Source organism: Strongylocentrotus purpuratus, unplaced genomic scaffold (genome assembly GCF_000002235.5).
Source record: "Strongylocentrotus purpuratus isolate Spur 01 unplaced genomic scaffold, Spur_5.0 spur5_contig_867, whole genome shotgun sequence".
In the NCBI taxonomy this organism is placed as follows: Eukaryota; Metazoa; Echinodermata; class Echinoidea; order Camarodonta; family Strongylocentrotidae; genus Strongylocentrotus; species Strongylocentrotus purpuratus.
Window position 1 is genome coordinate 445201 of NW_022145576.1, and position 17275 is coordinate 462475.

The window sequence follows — 17275 nt, forward strand, 5'->3', positions numbered from 1 at the left end:
GAGAGAGAGAGAGAGAGAGAAAGATTGAATTGATATGGTTTATAAACGAAAACAAAAACATTTAAAATAGCAGCTATAAAGACTACAACACATTATAATAATAATAATAGATCACATTTATAACGCGCCTAATACATTGTTTCTAGGCGCAGTGGTGCTGTTGTCCCAGCAGCCATTAAGTGAAGCAATGTCCTTACACGAAATAAAGCAGGGATAGTAGGAGACCAGCCTGTAGGTCCCGTGACCAATCTCAGGGAACAAATGTTTGAAAGTGTTTTTGTGTTCCCTGATGAATACCGAACAATTTTGACTTGGGCTGCCCCCTTGAAAATCCCGGGCATTTTCGTGAGGGGTCAACAAAGGTCACACAGGAATAAAAATTCAAATAGTACCAATCGTGTCAATATGCATATCAAATTACTCGTCTGGTCATGAGGATTCCAAAAATGTATAGTTTGCTATACGTCCGACCTTAAATGAGGGCGCTATGGTAAAAAATGTTGAAAGGTCAACACACTTTTGGCTGGTGGTCAAATTCACCAACACAGTTAATCTTATCCAATTGCATATCAAATTACTCGTCTGGTCATAAGGATTCCAAAAATGTATAGTTTGATATACCTCCGACCTTTAATGAGGGCGCTATGGTCAAAAAGGTCAATGCACTTTAGAAATTCACCATCACAGTTAATATTGTCCGATCCTAATGATTATAGGGTCTAATCATATGTTTTCTGACATGGCAAATTCAACTATACAACTTTCAAAAGTAAAAGTGCTTACCTTGACCATGTACATTCAAAATATCTGCCGTTTCGGTTACAAACATCTAACAACTTCTTATCCATGGGTTTGGGGGAAATTTCAAGGTTATGGCAATCACTTTTGATTTTAAAAGTTGCTTAGTTAAATTTGTTATGTCAGAAAACATATTATTAGACACTAAAATCATTAGAATCGGACAATGTTAACTGTGTTGGTGAATTTATAAAGTGCATTGACCTTTTTGACCAAAGCGCCCTCATTTAAGGTCGGAGGTATAACAACCTATACATTTTTGGAATCCTTATGACCAGACGAGTAATTTGATATGCAATTGGATAAGATTAACTGTGTTGGTGAATTTGACCACCAGTCAAAAGTGTGTTGACCTTTTAACGTTTTTGACCATAGCGCCCTCATTTAAGGTCGGACGTATAGCAAACTATACATTTTTGGAATCCTCATGACCAGACGAGTAATTTGATATGCATATTGACACGATTGGAACTATTTGAATTTTTATTCCTGTGTGACCTTTGTTGACCCCTCACGAAAATGCCCGGGATTTTCAAGGGGGCAGCCCAAGTCAAAATTGTTCGGTATTCATCAGGGAACACAAAAACACTTTCAAACCTTTGTTCCCTGAGATTGGTCACGGGACCTACAGGCTGGTCTCCTACTAGGACAACAGCACCACAAGTACACATTGAATCTATAGACATAAAAATTGTTCAATGAATTTAAAGATTGATTCGCCAAGTAATAATGTAGAACAGATATTATTGAAAAGAAAATTGATAGGTAAATGAAAGAAAAAAAGACAAGAAAAAGATGAATGATGAATGAGAAAAGAAGAGGGGTTAGATGTGACATGGGGATAGAAAGGGAGATAGGAAAGAGAGAGAGAGAGAGAGAGAGAGAAGAAGAGAGAAAATGTGTGCGCGTGTGTGGTGAGTGTGTGTGAGAGAGAGAGAGAGAGAGAGGGAGAGAGAGAGATAGAGAGAGAGAGAGAGAGAGAGATGAGTTAGGGTGTCAGACGGGGTCAGACCAAGACAGACACGTAGAGACACACAAAGAGATAATTATATAGACCATATATTTAAAAACTAAGAGGGTAGAGGGTGAGGGAGGAAGAAAAGAGAGATCAGGGGAGCGACAGAGAGAAAGTATATAGACTCAGTGAAAGAGAGTGAGAAAGAAACAAAGAAAGCAATGACTGTATTAAACACACATACTTACAACTGTTCAAATACCACACCCATTTCTCCTAAGACTCCTAAGACCTTTGTGATCATGTCTTTGGCTTTGTGAGGGATATACCTATAGCGAATGCCCCATTTAGCATAACACTCGGTCTGACCAGGTCTTCCAGGTCTTAGTGGTGCGACTTGAAATATATATATATATATATTCTGTACAGAGGATATTATATAACGAACTCTGCTATTCCAAACCACATTCTACCCAGTTAATATCCGACTGTGGAACTCCTTAACATCTGCTGTCGTCGATTGCACCTCTTTGGAACTTTTCAAGCAGAAAGTGCAACACATTAAGCTCCGTTGAGCTTCAGACTGTTTTTAGCTGCAAATAGAATTCATGTAGAGCCTTTTTACTTGCACTGTACACTCGGCACTTGACAAGCACAAGGTACGATAATACGCCAACGGCGGTCTGTAGTATACTGGAAGAAGAAGAAGAAGAATACATTAGACTCATACCACGAGCCGTAGAAATAGTGGACATATTCTTCATGATATCAAAGTGAAAGTTCTTGTGGCGCTTGGTAGTCATGGCGGCGGGAATGCGTAAATTTCGAGTCCTCATTTTGCTGCTAGCTTTCTGTTCAGCTGTGTACATTGCAATTGGACCAATGGCACTCAATTATTGGAATGAGCAGGAAACTCGGAACGAAGCCGACGGTGAAAGAGACGGCCAAGGTAAGAAAAGGATTATAAAAAAAATTAATTACAATCTTTTTTACATAAATTCTACAAATCGTGACTATTTTAACTAACTATGCAACACACATTATAATGACATTTACTTTAGGCTGCTACGAACCTGAGGATGATTATGCAAGCTTTACTTACTTACTTTACTTTAATACACGATGTTGTAGGTCTAAGCCTGTTCATCGATCCAGGATTCTTCCATGGTAACTGCGATTTGTGGAGGGAGGAGGTTGTGTAATAACATGAAACAACATACAAGCTTACATACATTGTACGCTTCATTCTGTCCCCTTCCCTCATTTCCCCTATATTTTCCCTTCCGTTTACCGCCGCTTACGACAACCATTTCTGTTATACCGTAAATTAAAATCAAGTGACACAACAGGGGATTATTTACTTGATCAATACACTCACTTATTACGTAATATATCATCTCTTCTCCCTGTAGACTGTCGCACTTCTGTATATCGTTGTTTCTTTATCTCTCCTTTCTGTCTCCACTTCCCCCTTCTCTTGCTCTCTCTCTCTCTCTCTCTCTCTCTCTCTCTTTCTCCCTCTCTCTCTTTCTCTCTCTCTCTTTCTCTCTCTCTCTTTCTCTCTCTCTTCCTCTTTCTCTGTTTCCCTCCTTCATATTGCTGTGTGACTATGATATATGTATAGAACGTATAGATTTATAAGGAATTTTGTTTTTATAATTTTACTTTGTAACTGCCATGCTATTCAGCCCGTGTGCTGCCATATGGAATTTAAAAAAATAAATACCACGTACCAAATATATTTGTTTTGGGTGTACAAATGTATTTGATTATGGCTTGTAAATTGATTTAAAAGAGAGTTAGTACAATAACTGCACTTGAATTTAAAAGTGGTTTGCTAAAGCATTTGAGCTGAATAGAAACTAAATCCTATTTTATTCGACTACATCATTGAAATATTTATAAACCTACGCCAAACATACTTCCGCAGACCCGCACAATGATAGATAATATACTGACAAATATACGAGCTTATTATGCCTTTGTGCATAATACTCTCATAAAATCAGTCACTTTGGATCCACGTAGGCCCGAATTCACAAAGGAGGTTTGTCGACAAACCTTGGTTTTCGTACGTCATATGACGCGTTTTACGCGTTTTTTACAAACCTGGTTTGTAAAGAACAAAAGGAGGTTTGGCGAAACAAAAGGAGGTTTGAGCTCAAACCTTGGTCTGAGCTCAAACCTTGCTTTGTGAATTCGGGCCAATGTGTATAACGCTCTGTGTAATCTGACACTTACTTTTACGAATATGTGTAATAATCTAACTAAATCAATTGCTTTTCTAATCACCAGTTGTCCCTTTACTCTCCCTTTCATTCCCCTTTCTTTCAATATTATTTAGTATTCTCTCCTGTTCCTATGTATATGTGCAATTAGTCTTTGTACAATATAATGTTTGCATATTGTTCGTATTATTGAATTTTATTATTATCAATATCAAATGATATTTTGTTATGTATTAATTGACTAAAGCATATCTGTGATGAAATTTCATTTACATATATCCGTTCTCGTATAATCATGTTTTTTATAATTCACATATTCAAGACAATATTCATGTTGAATGGAATCGAAAAAAGATCACGAAGAAAAATCGGGTTTTTACAGACGTGTTTCAATGAGATGATGATTTACATCTGGGGAGCGATCTTTGACGTCACCATCCGAAAGACGTGATTAAGTTTCGAACAGGGGTCGTCTGAGCCAGTTTGTAGGCGAAGACAGAGAGCTGACCAAGTGAATGTACCGCTAGACCAATTCACATCTCCTTATATTTACAATGTATAAGCCAGTTCATAGATACAATCTGCGCATGGGCAGATAAAGGTCATTTGTACCAAAATGGTAAAACCCACAGAGATGAATACTGGATATGCGCTCATGAAAGTTATGTAACATTATTCATTTTATGCACCAACATTCTATGATACGCAGGTGGAAGTATTCTTTTCAAGAGGGCAAACAAAAGGTATTCATGAAGCACATCTAGGACTTTGGCAGTTTTTATTCTAAGATGCTCAAAGTGGAATTTCTCCATCCGTACAAAATCTGTGGATATTTGGGGTCATTTGTACAATGTGCTATCTGTAAACTCCCTTATTGTTTTATACAGGTTGGATTTACGCCTTTTTGAATTACTATGCATTTAAAAATTATTTTGTGTCAATTTCGATTGCTTATATATCATACTCATTACATATGTAAGTATAATTTTCAGTAGATAAATGAAGTATATGTTTATCATTTCATCTTTATAGTCACAAGTGCAGAACATGTACGTATATCGTTCGTGGACAAGGTATTCAATACATCAGAACAAGTCTTACAACTTACACAACGAAAGCCATATCCAATACAACAATTACCAGTACCAGTACCAGATCGACCACGGATAAACCTGAATGTACAACCAGCCATCTCCAACGAGACGGTGATCGAAGACGACAATGATCGCGTCAACGATGGCCTGATATATGACTGTTTTGATGATGAGAGAGATACTGTTGAAAGCAAGCAATCTGTCAATGGCAAGCCAGTGTATGGCAAGGTAAGGTTATGGCTAACCACAATCATTTTCTCAGTGACAATATAGCAAAACCAGAAAATGTTTAGCTTTCAAGTTCTATATTTGTAATGCATGTACGTACTGCTTACAAAGGTGGATAAGTACCGGTAGCTCTCGCAAGTAATACTAACGGTACTCTCTCAGGCATGCACATGTCTTATACATGTTTGTACCTTTTACTCTGGATTTGGTCATACTATTAGACTGAAATTGGCTTTTTTAATTCAATTCAATTCATTTCAATTCATTGTATTTTTATATTTGAATAAGAAGAACAATCACAATGGCAATAAAATATACAGTGAAAGAGAAAAAAACAAACAAGTATAATCAAACACAACCAAATTCAAATATCTTGGGATTTGTAAATTAAGGCCACAGGGCTATCAATGACAAACTCCATTACAAAAAAGAGAGAAATGTGTATATGTATATGAAACAAACGATAGACAAAAAAAAAAAAAAAAAACGCAAAACGGCATTAAAATATTATTTAAAAGGTACAAGAACTAATTATCAAATGGGTTCAAACCATAAAAAGACATTATAAATCAGTTGAAATAAGGTATTGATAAGATTTTTAAAACAATTTGTGTTGATGGTAAACCCCGGCCCCCCCCCCCACTAAGTGTTATTTAGGGTACGCATATGCGTGTTCCAACCGACCCCCCTTTTCAGCAAAAGTCCGGTGTGTAAAGTCAATACGGCTCGACCTTTTTCTTTTGTATACGAGCCTTTTTCAGCCCCCCCCCCCCTTTCAGCAAAAGTCCGGTGTGTAAAGTCAATACGGGTCGACCTTTTTCTTTTGTTACGAAAAGGACATTTTGGCAACACGCATGGGGTCCGTCCGTTCTCGGAGTGGGGGGGGGGGGGGGGGGGGGGGGGCGGGTGGTAAACTCAACAAACAACCGAAACGCCCAACTCGTTTCCAATCGATATCACATTTGCACCCGCTAATTTGAAAAAAGGTTGACAAATTGGCAACATTATTTTTGTTTAAACAGGAAGACGCATGTGTTTAATTTGTGAAACATATCATTGATTTTTTTTAAAATAACAAAATGTTAACCAATCCTTAATAATACCTATGAAACAAATTTGATTTTACAAAGACCGAATAATATTTGTTGGGTCATTCCTGTTCCCAAACGTATTTCGATCCGCAAAGATAGACATGACGGTGTCCAAACATTTGTTATCAGATTAAAATGAGATTGGTCATTCAGATCAGGATATTGTGATAACATAATGCTTTACAAAACAAAACATACACATATTATTATCATTGACTCTAATGTTGGGTCATTTTTGCTTTTATTTCAGAATAGGACTGTCATGTTCGTGCGCATGCCAAAGTGTGCAAGCAGAACGTTTATATGGACATCCGTGAGGTTACGACAGATCCACCATTTTGGAAAGCAAGTGAATTTTGAGTACATGCTGGATGATCACCCAGCACTGAAAATCGTAAGTCCAAAGTTCTTCTTGTCATAGAGTGTATTTTGTTTTGAAGACCCTTGTATTGTTTTGTATCATTTGGTATAATAATGAAAAGCAAACGCTGAAAATTCGCAAGACCCAACATATTCTTGTTATAGATTGTTAGAGATTTTGTCATAAACACCTTGGTACTGTTAGTTATTGATAATTTTATGCAATGTTATGAAATACCCATCCTTAAAGAGCCATCAAGTTTTCAGTGTTAAACATGTATAAATATCGTGTTATGAATGCCTTTGTAATGTTATTTATTGATATGTAATACTACGAATAACCCACCCTTAAAAATCGTAAGACCGCACAGTTTTCCTTGTAATAAATATTTTTATGAAAACCCTTGCATTGAATTTATTAAATGTAAATGTGTTATAAATAACCCATCCTTAAAATTGTATAACCCATGCTTTTTTATAGTTAAACATATTATGTATTTTGTGAACACCCATAAATTGTGTTCTTTCTTGATATGTAATCTTATAGAATAGATAACCTACCTTTGAAGTCGTAAAATCTAATGTTTATTGTAATATAATTCACTATAACGAATATTTTAGGATTTGCTGTGAACAACCCACGCTACAAAAATCGTAAGACCCATTTTTTCCGTGTAAAAGAACGTGTAAAAGAACGTGTAAAAGAACGTGTAAAAGAATACACCTTTCAGAAACACTCCTGCATGTGTTTGTATTCACTCACTCTTGCAAATCGTGAGACCTAATCATTCCTTCTGAAGAAGAAGAACAGTTATTTTGAACAAGTTTCTATTGTTATTTGTTGATGCATATCATTGAAAATAGTAAGACGCAGAGTTATAAGCCAGTTTACGGTTGCAGTCTGAGCATGAGCAGATAAAGGTAATTTGTACCAAAAAGGTAAAACCCACAGAGATGAATACTGGATATGCGCTCATGAAAGTTATGTAACATTATTTATTTATGCACCAACGGTACATTCCAAGATACGCAGGTGGAAGTATTCTTTTCAAGAGGGCAAACAAAAGGTATTCATGAAGCACATCTAGGACTTTGGCAGTATTATTCTAAGATGCTCAAAGGGGAACTTCTCCATGTGTAAAAGATCTGTGGATATTTGGGGTCATTTGTACCATGTGCTATCTGTAAACTCCCTTATTGTAAATGAATACCCTTGCAAAGCGTATTTTCCTTGCAGTAACGAACCTCTGCCACGTTGCATTACTTGTTTGGGCTACTTAAAGATAAGCTTGAGTTCTGGTAATGATAGATAATAAATTCTCACAGAATCCAACAAAGCTTGTAAACCCTGAATGTTCAAAATAAATGACATGTGCAAAACGATTCTGGTAGAAAATGTATAGGGGTTGAGTTATTAGCATAGAAAGATAAAGAGATCAAGTCAAGTACGCCCGACACCATGTGCGTAACACAGGTCACCATGTGCAAATGAGAGTGTTTTTTTAAAGTTAATTTCCAGCAAGTTTTTGTTTTAATTTACTCGTTCAAACAATCAATCTACTGCAGGATAAACAATCTAAAATGAATTATAACCATGTTTTCTTGACATACGATTTCCTTACCAGAGCTCAAGATTAGCTTTAAGCAATATTTCAAAATACTAGTTGAGGCAACACTGTCCATGTTCTTTAGCCAAATAAAGGGAACTTTTGAAGTTTCTTGCAAAAGATAAAGTTGTCTTCACAATAATGACAAAAGCTGGAAGTGGGTTCCATACATTTGACTTCGTTCGTACGAAGAATATCAAAGAGTGCATCGTCTTAATAGGAATATCCTTATTTAGCCAACTGATTGTCTCATCAGCGAGCTCTCGAAGTCCAGCAGCACTGTGAGGGAATTTGTAGATAGGACTAGGATCGATGACGCGATCCATAGTTTGGATTCCTCCACAGGCACAGGTTGGCGATGGATCAGCTCCAATTTTATGCAGGAAATTTTGTTTACGGCCATCTCCAGTTTTGATACGGTTGAAGTTGACCCAGGCTTGTTGGTTTTGCACAGGGCTCTGGGATGAACTCCTTCAAGTTGTTAGTAGACGAATTCCATATGTCTGAACAGCGTTTTGCTATCCAGGGGGTGTTTCACGGAGATCCTAAGTCGAACTTAACTCCAAGTTGGACTTAAATATTATGGAGAGCCATTTGTAGCCTTATAATGAAATACATCCAAAAGCAAAATTCAAGTATTTTAGACTTTTCATACATTCCATATCAAGCACATGAAATCTCCTAAGATAATAGAAAATATGAATGATTTGAATCAACATTTTATGCCTTTATAAATAACTTCTAAAAAATATTTTCAAGGATGCTAATGGCTTTCCATAATTGTTAAGTCCAACTTAGAGATAAGTTCAACTTAGGATCTTTGTGAAACACCCCCCTGGTGGGTAAGGTGGAGGGGGCTTCTTGAGGTGCGAAGGGTGGTGAAATCAGCTCCCCATCCGGTTCCAGCAAGCTTCTTTAGGAGAGTAGGAGAGACACTTTGGCTTTGGTCTTTTGGGCTGTGGCTTTGGCATGCTCGTGGAAGGTGAAGCTCCGATCAAGAGTGACACCTATAGGTATATCGAGTGCGGGGTCGAAATTCAGCCTAGACCCAGTTTAGTGAGATATTCAACTCTCGGTTGGCGCATCAGTTTGCAAGATGGAAGACGGAAGATCCAGTCTTAGGTATGCTCATTTTGAGATGCCATATGTTGAAGAACTCAGCTAGCATGCTACTGTCCTTCTCCAGTGATGTCTCGATTGCTTCGAAGGAGTATTTTTTAAATCCCAGTGTGATGTCGTCTGCATATAGGAATACTGCATGCATCCCCCTTTGGGTATATCAGAAACAAAGATGTTGACAAGTAATGCCTGGGTAATTTGACTTAATGATTTGGGTTGGGTTTTGAATGTTGTGTTGATTATTGTTCACTTGCAGAGGAATCTTATGGACACAACATTACAGAAAGCCGAGAAGGGTGCTATAATACACGGTCACTACCGCTACATTGACATGTATGGGTGAGTAATACTCCGTATAACTCTGAAAAAACAGTTCAGATCTATATCTCGTACAGACATTATCACAGGCGAAATTTCGCGGGACAGGTTTTCAGATCAAAGTGCTGGCCCTTTCTTCGTTATTTACCCCGAGACGAGGCACTGTTCCATATTTAGTATGATATTTTAGAATAACGAATTCGATTGAGATTTTAAGAATGCTTTCTTATGAAAGAAAGGCCAATAAGTTCACTCTTAGACGCTTTGCAGTTGATGGAAGGTTATTTTATTCTGAAGGCAACAAAACAGACCCGCCCACACTATATCAAAAAAGGCTTGTCTTCGGGACTTTACACTGTAATAAAATAATATTCGAAATAACTCAATAAAATTGAGGAAAAGAATTGCCTTATTTTTATTAAGTAAATATTACCTACGGCATCTTAAGTAGAATTTACTTATTTTGCTGAATACATTTTTACTCAGTTAAATCGAGTTACATTAACGTAAATAGTTTAAGTATTGTAATCATTTTAGATAATTAAAAAAAGCTATGATAGGTTTACATAATGCACGATTTGGTACCCATCTAATCTAACAAGTAACATCCACTAATCATTCAATACTTCTATTTAAGATTAATCACTAATCACTAACACTACTTCTATTTAAGATTTAACCGTATATATATATATATATATATATATATCTACCACCATCACAAACTATTACATACGCTTCAATTCGACACATATAGAAAGGCTCCAAATTTTATATACTTGATCGTACCATCTTAAAAGAAAAATTGGTTGACAATTTCCTGAAATATCAAGTTTTGATTTGTTTTGAACTGGGTAACAATTAAAAATTGTCTTGTCTTTGCTTAGCCATGTTAAATGAATTAGTAAATGTTTTAAAGTCCTTAAATTTTCATTCAACCACAAAAAAGAATTGTTTTATTTAAAACAGAGTTTAATTTGGTCCTAATGAATATTCTTAAATTATGTAAATATTTCTATTACGCACTGCATCGGTCCTTACTTTAAAAAGATAAGAATAATCAACAAATTGTTTGAGTAATACGTATAATTAGTGATTTTGAGTTAAAAATACTAAATTAATACAAGCTGAAATTACTTAAAGTTCTTATGTATTTGATTTTACTTAAATATTTCACGTATGTTCTACTAAATTGAAAGTTTGAGTTAGCAAGACTTAAATTTAGTGCGTAAGTGGCAAAACTAATGTTTTCAAGTAAATTCTACATGGAAAAAATACGTAAAAATTACCAATGAACAAATTCTTTTTTACAGTGTACTCTCTCGCAAACATAGTGATTTTGTGCTCTTATATATATATATAAGAGCAGAAATTTGTTGCGACAAACTCTTACTAATAACTATATAGTAGCGAACTGTAGCGATAAAATTCGCTATTTGAATTTCGCTCTTATATAAAAGAGCGCAGCAGCCGTAGCGATCTAACTCGCTATTTGAATTTTGCCACTACTAGTAGGAGAGCGCCAACTATAGCGATCTAACTCGCTATTTGAATTTCGCTACTATATAGTTTTAAGTTGGAGTTTGTCGCAATTTTTGTTTGGTCTTATATATGAGAGCATAAAATCGCTATGTTTGCGAGATTATTGTTTCCCTGGTTCACAAAGATCCTAAATTGAACTTATCTCTAAGTTGGACTTAACAATTATGGAAAGCCGTTAGCATCTTTGAAAATCTTTAAAAGTTATTTAAAAAGGCTTTAAATGTTGATTCAAATGATTCATATTTTCTATTATCAACGAGATTTCATGTTCTTGATGTGGAATTTATGAAAAGTCTAAAATACTTGAAATTTTGCTTTTTTTAAAAATTTATTTTATTTTAAAGCTACAAATGTCTATCTATAACGTTTAAGTCCAACTAAGAGTTAAAGATGAAGTTGAGTTCTGGTCATGCGATTGCATTGTGAAAGAAACGGTGTGGAATCGACCAGAAAAGGTTGATCATCTAGCATATAAGAATTTGTGTGTATTGCAAGGTTCTGGAATCATCAAAATGATAAGAAATTTGGCCAAGTCTTGGTAAAGTTACAAACACTGTACACAGAAAGATGTATGTGGGACTACACGAACACGTGGCGTAAAAAACCTACCCCCCGAGTTTTACGATTTACATGACATATTTAGAATATGAAGGCGTTTGAAGAGCCATGCTTTTCAGGGAACATGTCTTATCTGATGTTCTTCCACACTTGCATAATAAGAATGATAAAGTTCACAAATTATTTTTCACCTCTTCCCAGAACTCAACCTTCTCTTTAAGTTCGATTCGGGATCTTTGTGAAACATCCCCAGGTCAGGTCATTGGATGCTTTAATTATATTTCCTTTCTATCTCTACTTCAGTTCACCCAAGAGACCCATCCTGGTGAGCATGCTCCGTGATCCCGTCGACCGATTCGAGTCTCATTTTTACTTCATGCGAAACGGTGATCAAGATATGAGCAAAGAATTCGTCTTAAAAAGACTAAGTCCAGGAATGGCTCTGCCTAACGAGGTAATTACTTTTCCTTATTATTATTGTAAATATTATTATTTTTATTATCATTATTATCATTTTTTTTCTTCCAAAGAAAAATGTATTCAATCATTGTTGAGCAAGAACAAAGCAGTACATTTGAATAAAGTGCATGTTGAGATATATCGGTAAAAACAAACATTGTTACATCATTTCCACATGTTTCATTGTTATTGTTATTATTATTGTGTTCATCATAATAATTATTGTCATTATTATTTTTATCACTACTATTGTTATTATTATTTTGATTATTATTATGATCATTGGTAGTAGTAGTAGAAGTAGTAGTAGTAGTAGTAGTAGTAGTGGTAGTGGTAGTAATATTATTAGAAGTAGTAGTAGTAGTAGTGGTGGTAGTGGTAGTAATAGTAGTAGTAGTAGTAGTAGTAGTAGTAGTGGTGGTAGTAGTAGTAGTAGTAGTAGTAGTAGTGGTGGTGGTGGTAGTAGTAGTAGTAGTAGTAGTAGTAGTGGTGGTGGTGGTAGTAGTAGTAGTAGTAGTAGTAGTAGTAGTAGTAGTAGTAGTAGTAGTAGTAGTAGTGGTAGTAGTAGTAGTAGTAGTAGTAGTAGTAGTGGTAGTAGTAGTAGTAGTAGTAGTAGTAGTAGTAGTAGTTTTAGTATTAGTAGTATTACCCCAGCTTCAGGTCCTGCAATCGAAATCGGGCCATAGTTTATTTTAGTCGAAAGTCGAAACCCACTTACACTTCGGTCGAGTGCAGCAAATGTAAATAGGTTTCAAACGACACGAGTCAAGAGGCCGCTACTCATACTCAAGCCATGAATATACTCAGTAGCGACACATAAACAAACACAAACACTCTTTTCGCCCTGAAGGGCCAATAGCTTATCAATCATAATTATTTTCTATTGGAAGGGTGAATATATTTGCATCAATTATCTATACTTACATCATGAAGACCTGTATGATGCAATTCACGACTAGCAGTTTGGTAGAACCTTTATTTTGCATGAGTATACCGCGAAATACAATTTCAGCATATCACTATAGGCTATGAGGAAGAATAACTACATTCCAGACAATCGGTATGTTATTGTCGGTTGAACAGTGTCTGAAACGATACCTTTCTTTATGAATTTAGTATCAGCGATACTTTTCATGGTGGGGATACTGAATTGTACCGGCAGGGGCGGCGATCCCGGAGGGGACTGGGGGAGACGTCCCCCCTCGATTTTTGTAGGGGGGGGGGGGATCGTCCCCCCCCCGACAAATTTGAAAAAATGCAAACAAATAATGTACAGCAAATACTGACTAAAGACTGCAACACACTATTAGGCTTTGGAGGGCCCAAGAGTGCAGCGTTTAGACGAATAAAATGCAAAAATCTTCTGGCTCGGAAGCTATGCTCCCTCGCATAATATCCTTCAAAATGTACAAGTAAATATTGTAGAAAAGTGTGAAAAAGTAAATTGTTTGTTTTCATACTATAGTTTTGCTAAGGAATATAATTTTGTAAGACAAAAAACTTCAAAACCTGTGAGGGGTAGTCACTTTCGTCACCTTCACCCCTTCGATCTATTCACGATGCTCACTCACTCGGGCTTGGGGCAGTTCCCACCCCAATAACATTCAAACGTGGTTTATTTCTAATTTGATCGCAAATACTTTAGCCCCCCCCCCACTCCCACTTTGAAAAACGTTCCGCGGGGCCTGCATGTAACATGTAAGAGCGGTGTTGATGCGAATCTTTGTTCTTCTCCCTTCCCCCCCCCCCCCCCCCCCAAAAAAAAAAAAAAAAAAAAAAAACGCGTTTGCTCATTACGTCCCTCCTCCCTTGTTCCTCGCATTACGCCCCCCCCCCCCCGGGCCCCGGTCATGAGGTCATGAAAAGAAATCGCCGCCCCTGTCCCTGATTGTACGTACAGTTTTCAGGGTTACTATAATGTGATTCTTGAAGAGGAATAAGAGTCGTACAAAGAGCTGGTGTGCTCCGCTGAAAGTTGTTTTCTTCTCGAAGTTTCGAACAGTATGCTCTGATTGTTTGCAGGAGAATGCATAGTATAGCACATCGCCCCAGTGGAGGCCATTTATTGCCTACGAAACGTCGAGAACCAAACAACTCACCAACTCACCAACCTTTTTAGAGGTTTGTATTCCTAAACAAGAGTGACATGGTGTAACCCTAAAAATACCCACCTACAATTCATATACATTTCTCTTTTTTTTCATATCTTCATTATCTTTACAGACATTAGATGACTGTATAGAGAAAGACCGAGGAGACTGCACGTCAAGCTTGTTGCGTAACATGTATGTCACATCATTCTGTGGTTATGATCCAAGATGCAGGTACATAAACTACAGCAATAATATACTGAGCTTAATTTGGCTATACCGCACACGAGACCGGCCTCTTTTTATATTCCCCTGTGCATTTCTCCGTTTTGTCCGTCCCATAGATTTTCTTCTTTTCTGTATATCTGCCGTATCCCCTTGATTTCTTGGTCTCGTGGGCTGTAGATCTACTGGGGTGACCTACAGAACTCTGGGGTGACCCCGTTTAATATTCAAGATTCAACAGTAGCGTAGCGAAATGAGCATGGTGGGCAATCCCCCGATTCCCCCCCCCCCCCATCGACCAGTGGTTAAAATAAGAGGTACGAGAAAGAGACAAAGAAAGGGGAAATTGGAAAGGAACCTGACCACAATGTGATAAAGATGATGGGGCCCTCTCCCATGCGCTATATCTAATCGATGGGATTGTTCGTTCACATGTTATTCACATATTAGTAATAGGACCGTTGCCTCCAAGATGCCAGTGACCCTATATGGCTGGGCCCATGCTTTGCCACTAATAGGTTAGATATTTGTTTTACAGCTTGCCTGTATATCAAAAGCTAGATTGACTAACGCCATTTGCGCTATTACCTGCGCTAATCGACTACGTGAATGTCATTAACCCATCCGCCAGTAATTCATTAAAAGTTTGCAAAGTTCATTATGCAATCATCTTTTGTACGATCTGACTCTCACATACTGCGTCAAAGACCACTCCATTCGCTGACGCATTCTTGCGCCATTCGCTGACGCTTTCTTGCGCCAGTGAAGTGACGTCATGTGCGCAACGGTCATCACTAATGAATGCAATATATTCCTTGTGTTTACAGTGAGTATCCCTCCTTTGCTTTGGAAGAAGCCAAACGCAACGTAGACAAGTTTTTAGTGATCGGAGTGATGGAAGAGTATGATCTCTCTATGGCCGTCTTTGAAAAGCTATTGCCAGAAACATTTGGAGGAGCAGCGAAAATCTACGAAGAGAACAAAGGTAAGTTATTTCCTTGAATGTTGAAATGGAAGGAAGCTAAAGTGATAAAATGCTCTGGAAAATACAAGCAATAGCAAAGGCCGAGAACTCACTGATTGATAAATAATCCATGGAAATCAGAATATTGCACATGTCATGCCCGTTTTATTCCCTTATTTAAAGAGATAGTTGAGTTCTGTTTTCAGACCGCAAAAGCCTTCAAAGTGCATGGTTATTGCCCTAATTCTTATCTATGACATTTCCATTGCCCTTTTAGAACCTAAAAATGCTATGAAGGTAATTTTAGACCCCAAAATGAGTGAAATTTAGCCAATACGATCATACCAATTCAGCTCCACTTAAAAAAAAAAAATACGGTGACCGTTAATTAATTTTTAAATTAAATATAACAATACATGGGCAAGCTGGTTGTGCGTAATATAAACAACACGAAAATGCCAACAGAAAAGCCAACATCGGCATTTGCTGAAATACGGCGTAAAGGGCGTTATTTCGTTTTTTTTCAACGGTTTTTTCAAATTTTTCAAAATATCTAATATTTGTGGTGGTACACAAGTATTATAAATCGTTATATTTTAGCCGTCTCTGAACCGATTTTGATCGAACATAAAATATTATGTTCTTTAAAATTTGACACTCAGTTTTTCTTTATCTCACAAAAAATATTTTGAGTAGCGCCCTATGCAACAAAACTCAACTATCCCTTTAGGGGTAAGCTATAACCCAGAAAAAAAGATAGCTTAAGATATGACCTCCACACAATACATTGTAACATCAGAAATATTTATATATTTTAAAGCTTGGTAACAAGGAAACACATTATCTCTCTCTCTCTCTCTCTCTCTCTCTCTCTCTCTCTCTCTCTCTCTTTCCTCTCTCTGTCTCTTCATTTACAGAACATTCGATGGAGAAATCGAAAACAAACTACAAGAAACTGCCTTCTCCGAAAACATACTCCATTTTAAAACAACGGATGAAGTATGACTACGCATTCTACGATTATGTCAAGAAACGCCTGCATAAAGTCGCAAAAAAGCTTGGTATTGGAAATTGTTCTGGTTCATGATAGCTAGGGTCGGAAATTGAATAAAATTAACTTGATCAGATAGAAATTCAAATAATGGTCGTCGTTTATCAAACTGTTTTAATTTCTTTTGATAGCCCCCACTTTACTCAAAAATAAAAACTCGCAATTTTAGCCATCTCGTATACCTCAAAACTTTCCTAATCGGATGAGCCTAGCCTATGAAGGGTTTTTATCCGACATATGGCGCCATATAGATGCTGTAAATCATCATGTCCGTTGATAGAAGTTGTTTATATCTATTTACTTGATTTACATGAAATTACTCGTTATTTTTTTTAAAATGTTTTCTTAAATTTTAGGCAGTGTCTGGAACACGACATGTCTGAAACGATACCTTTCTTTATGAATTTAGTATCAGCGATACTTTTCATGGTGGGGATACTGAATTGTACCGGCAGGGGCGGCGATCCCGGAGGGGACTGGGGGACTGGGTTTGATTGCATCAAACCCTGTAAAAATTCCCTTGAAAAAAATCATATCATATCACTTTCATTCATTGTTTTGTGAAAAACATCAAAATTTAATATATAT

The 17275-nt window shown here is 36.9% G+C and overlaps 2 protein-coding genes across 2 annotated transcripts; both read left to right on the forward strand.

The window, feature by feature from the left end:
• The first annotated feature begins 1786 nt into the window (after positions 1 to 1786).
• LOC115920008 lies at positions 1787 to 6747 on the forward strand. Its single transcript, XM_030974830.1, has 4 exons — positions 1787 to 2702; positions 5014 to 5303; positions 6645 to 6678; positions 6713 to 6747. The coding sequence occupies exons 1-4, from the start codon at positions 2555 to 2557 to the stop codon at positions 6745 to 6747; spliced, it is 507 nt and encodes a 168-aa protein (XP_030830690.1). The 5' UTR covers positions 1787 to 2554.
• Positions 6730 to 17016, forward strand: LOC115920137 (uronyl 2-sulfotransferase-like). The gene is made up of 6 exons (XM_030975069.1): positions 6730 to 6788; positions 9737 to 9819; positions 12202 to 12352; positions 14581 to 14681; positions 15500 to 15657; positions 16554 to 17016. The coding sequence occupies exons 1-6, from the start codon at positions 6759 to 6761 to the stop codon at positions 16721 to 16723; spliced, it is 693 nt and encodes a 230-aa protein (XP_030830929.1). The 5' UTR covers positions 6730 to 6758; the 3' UTR covers positions 16724 to 17016.
• The last annotated feature ends 259 nt before the right edge of the window (positions 17017 to 17275 follow it).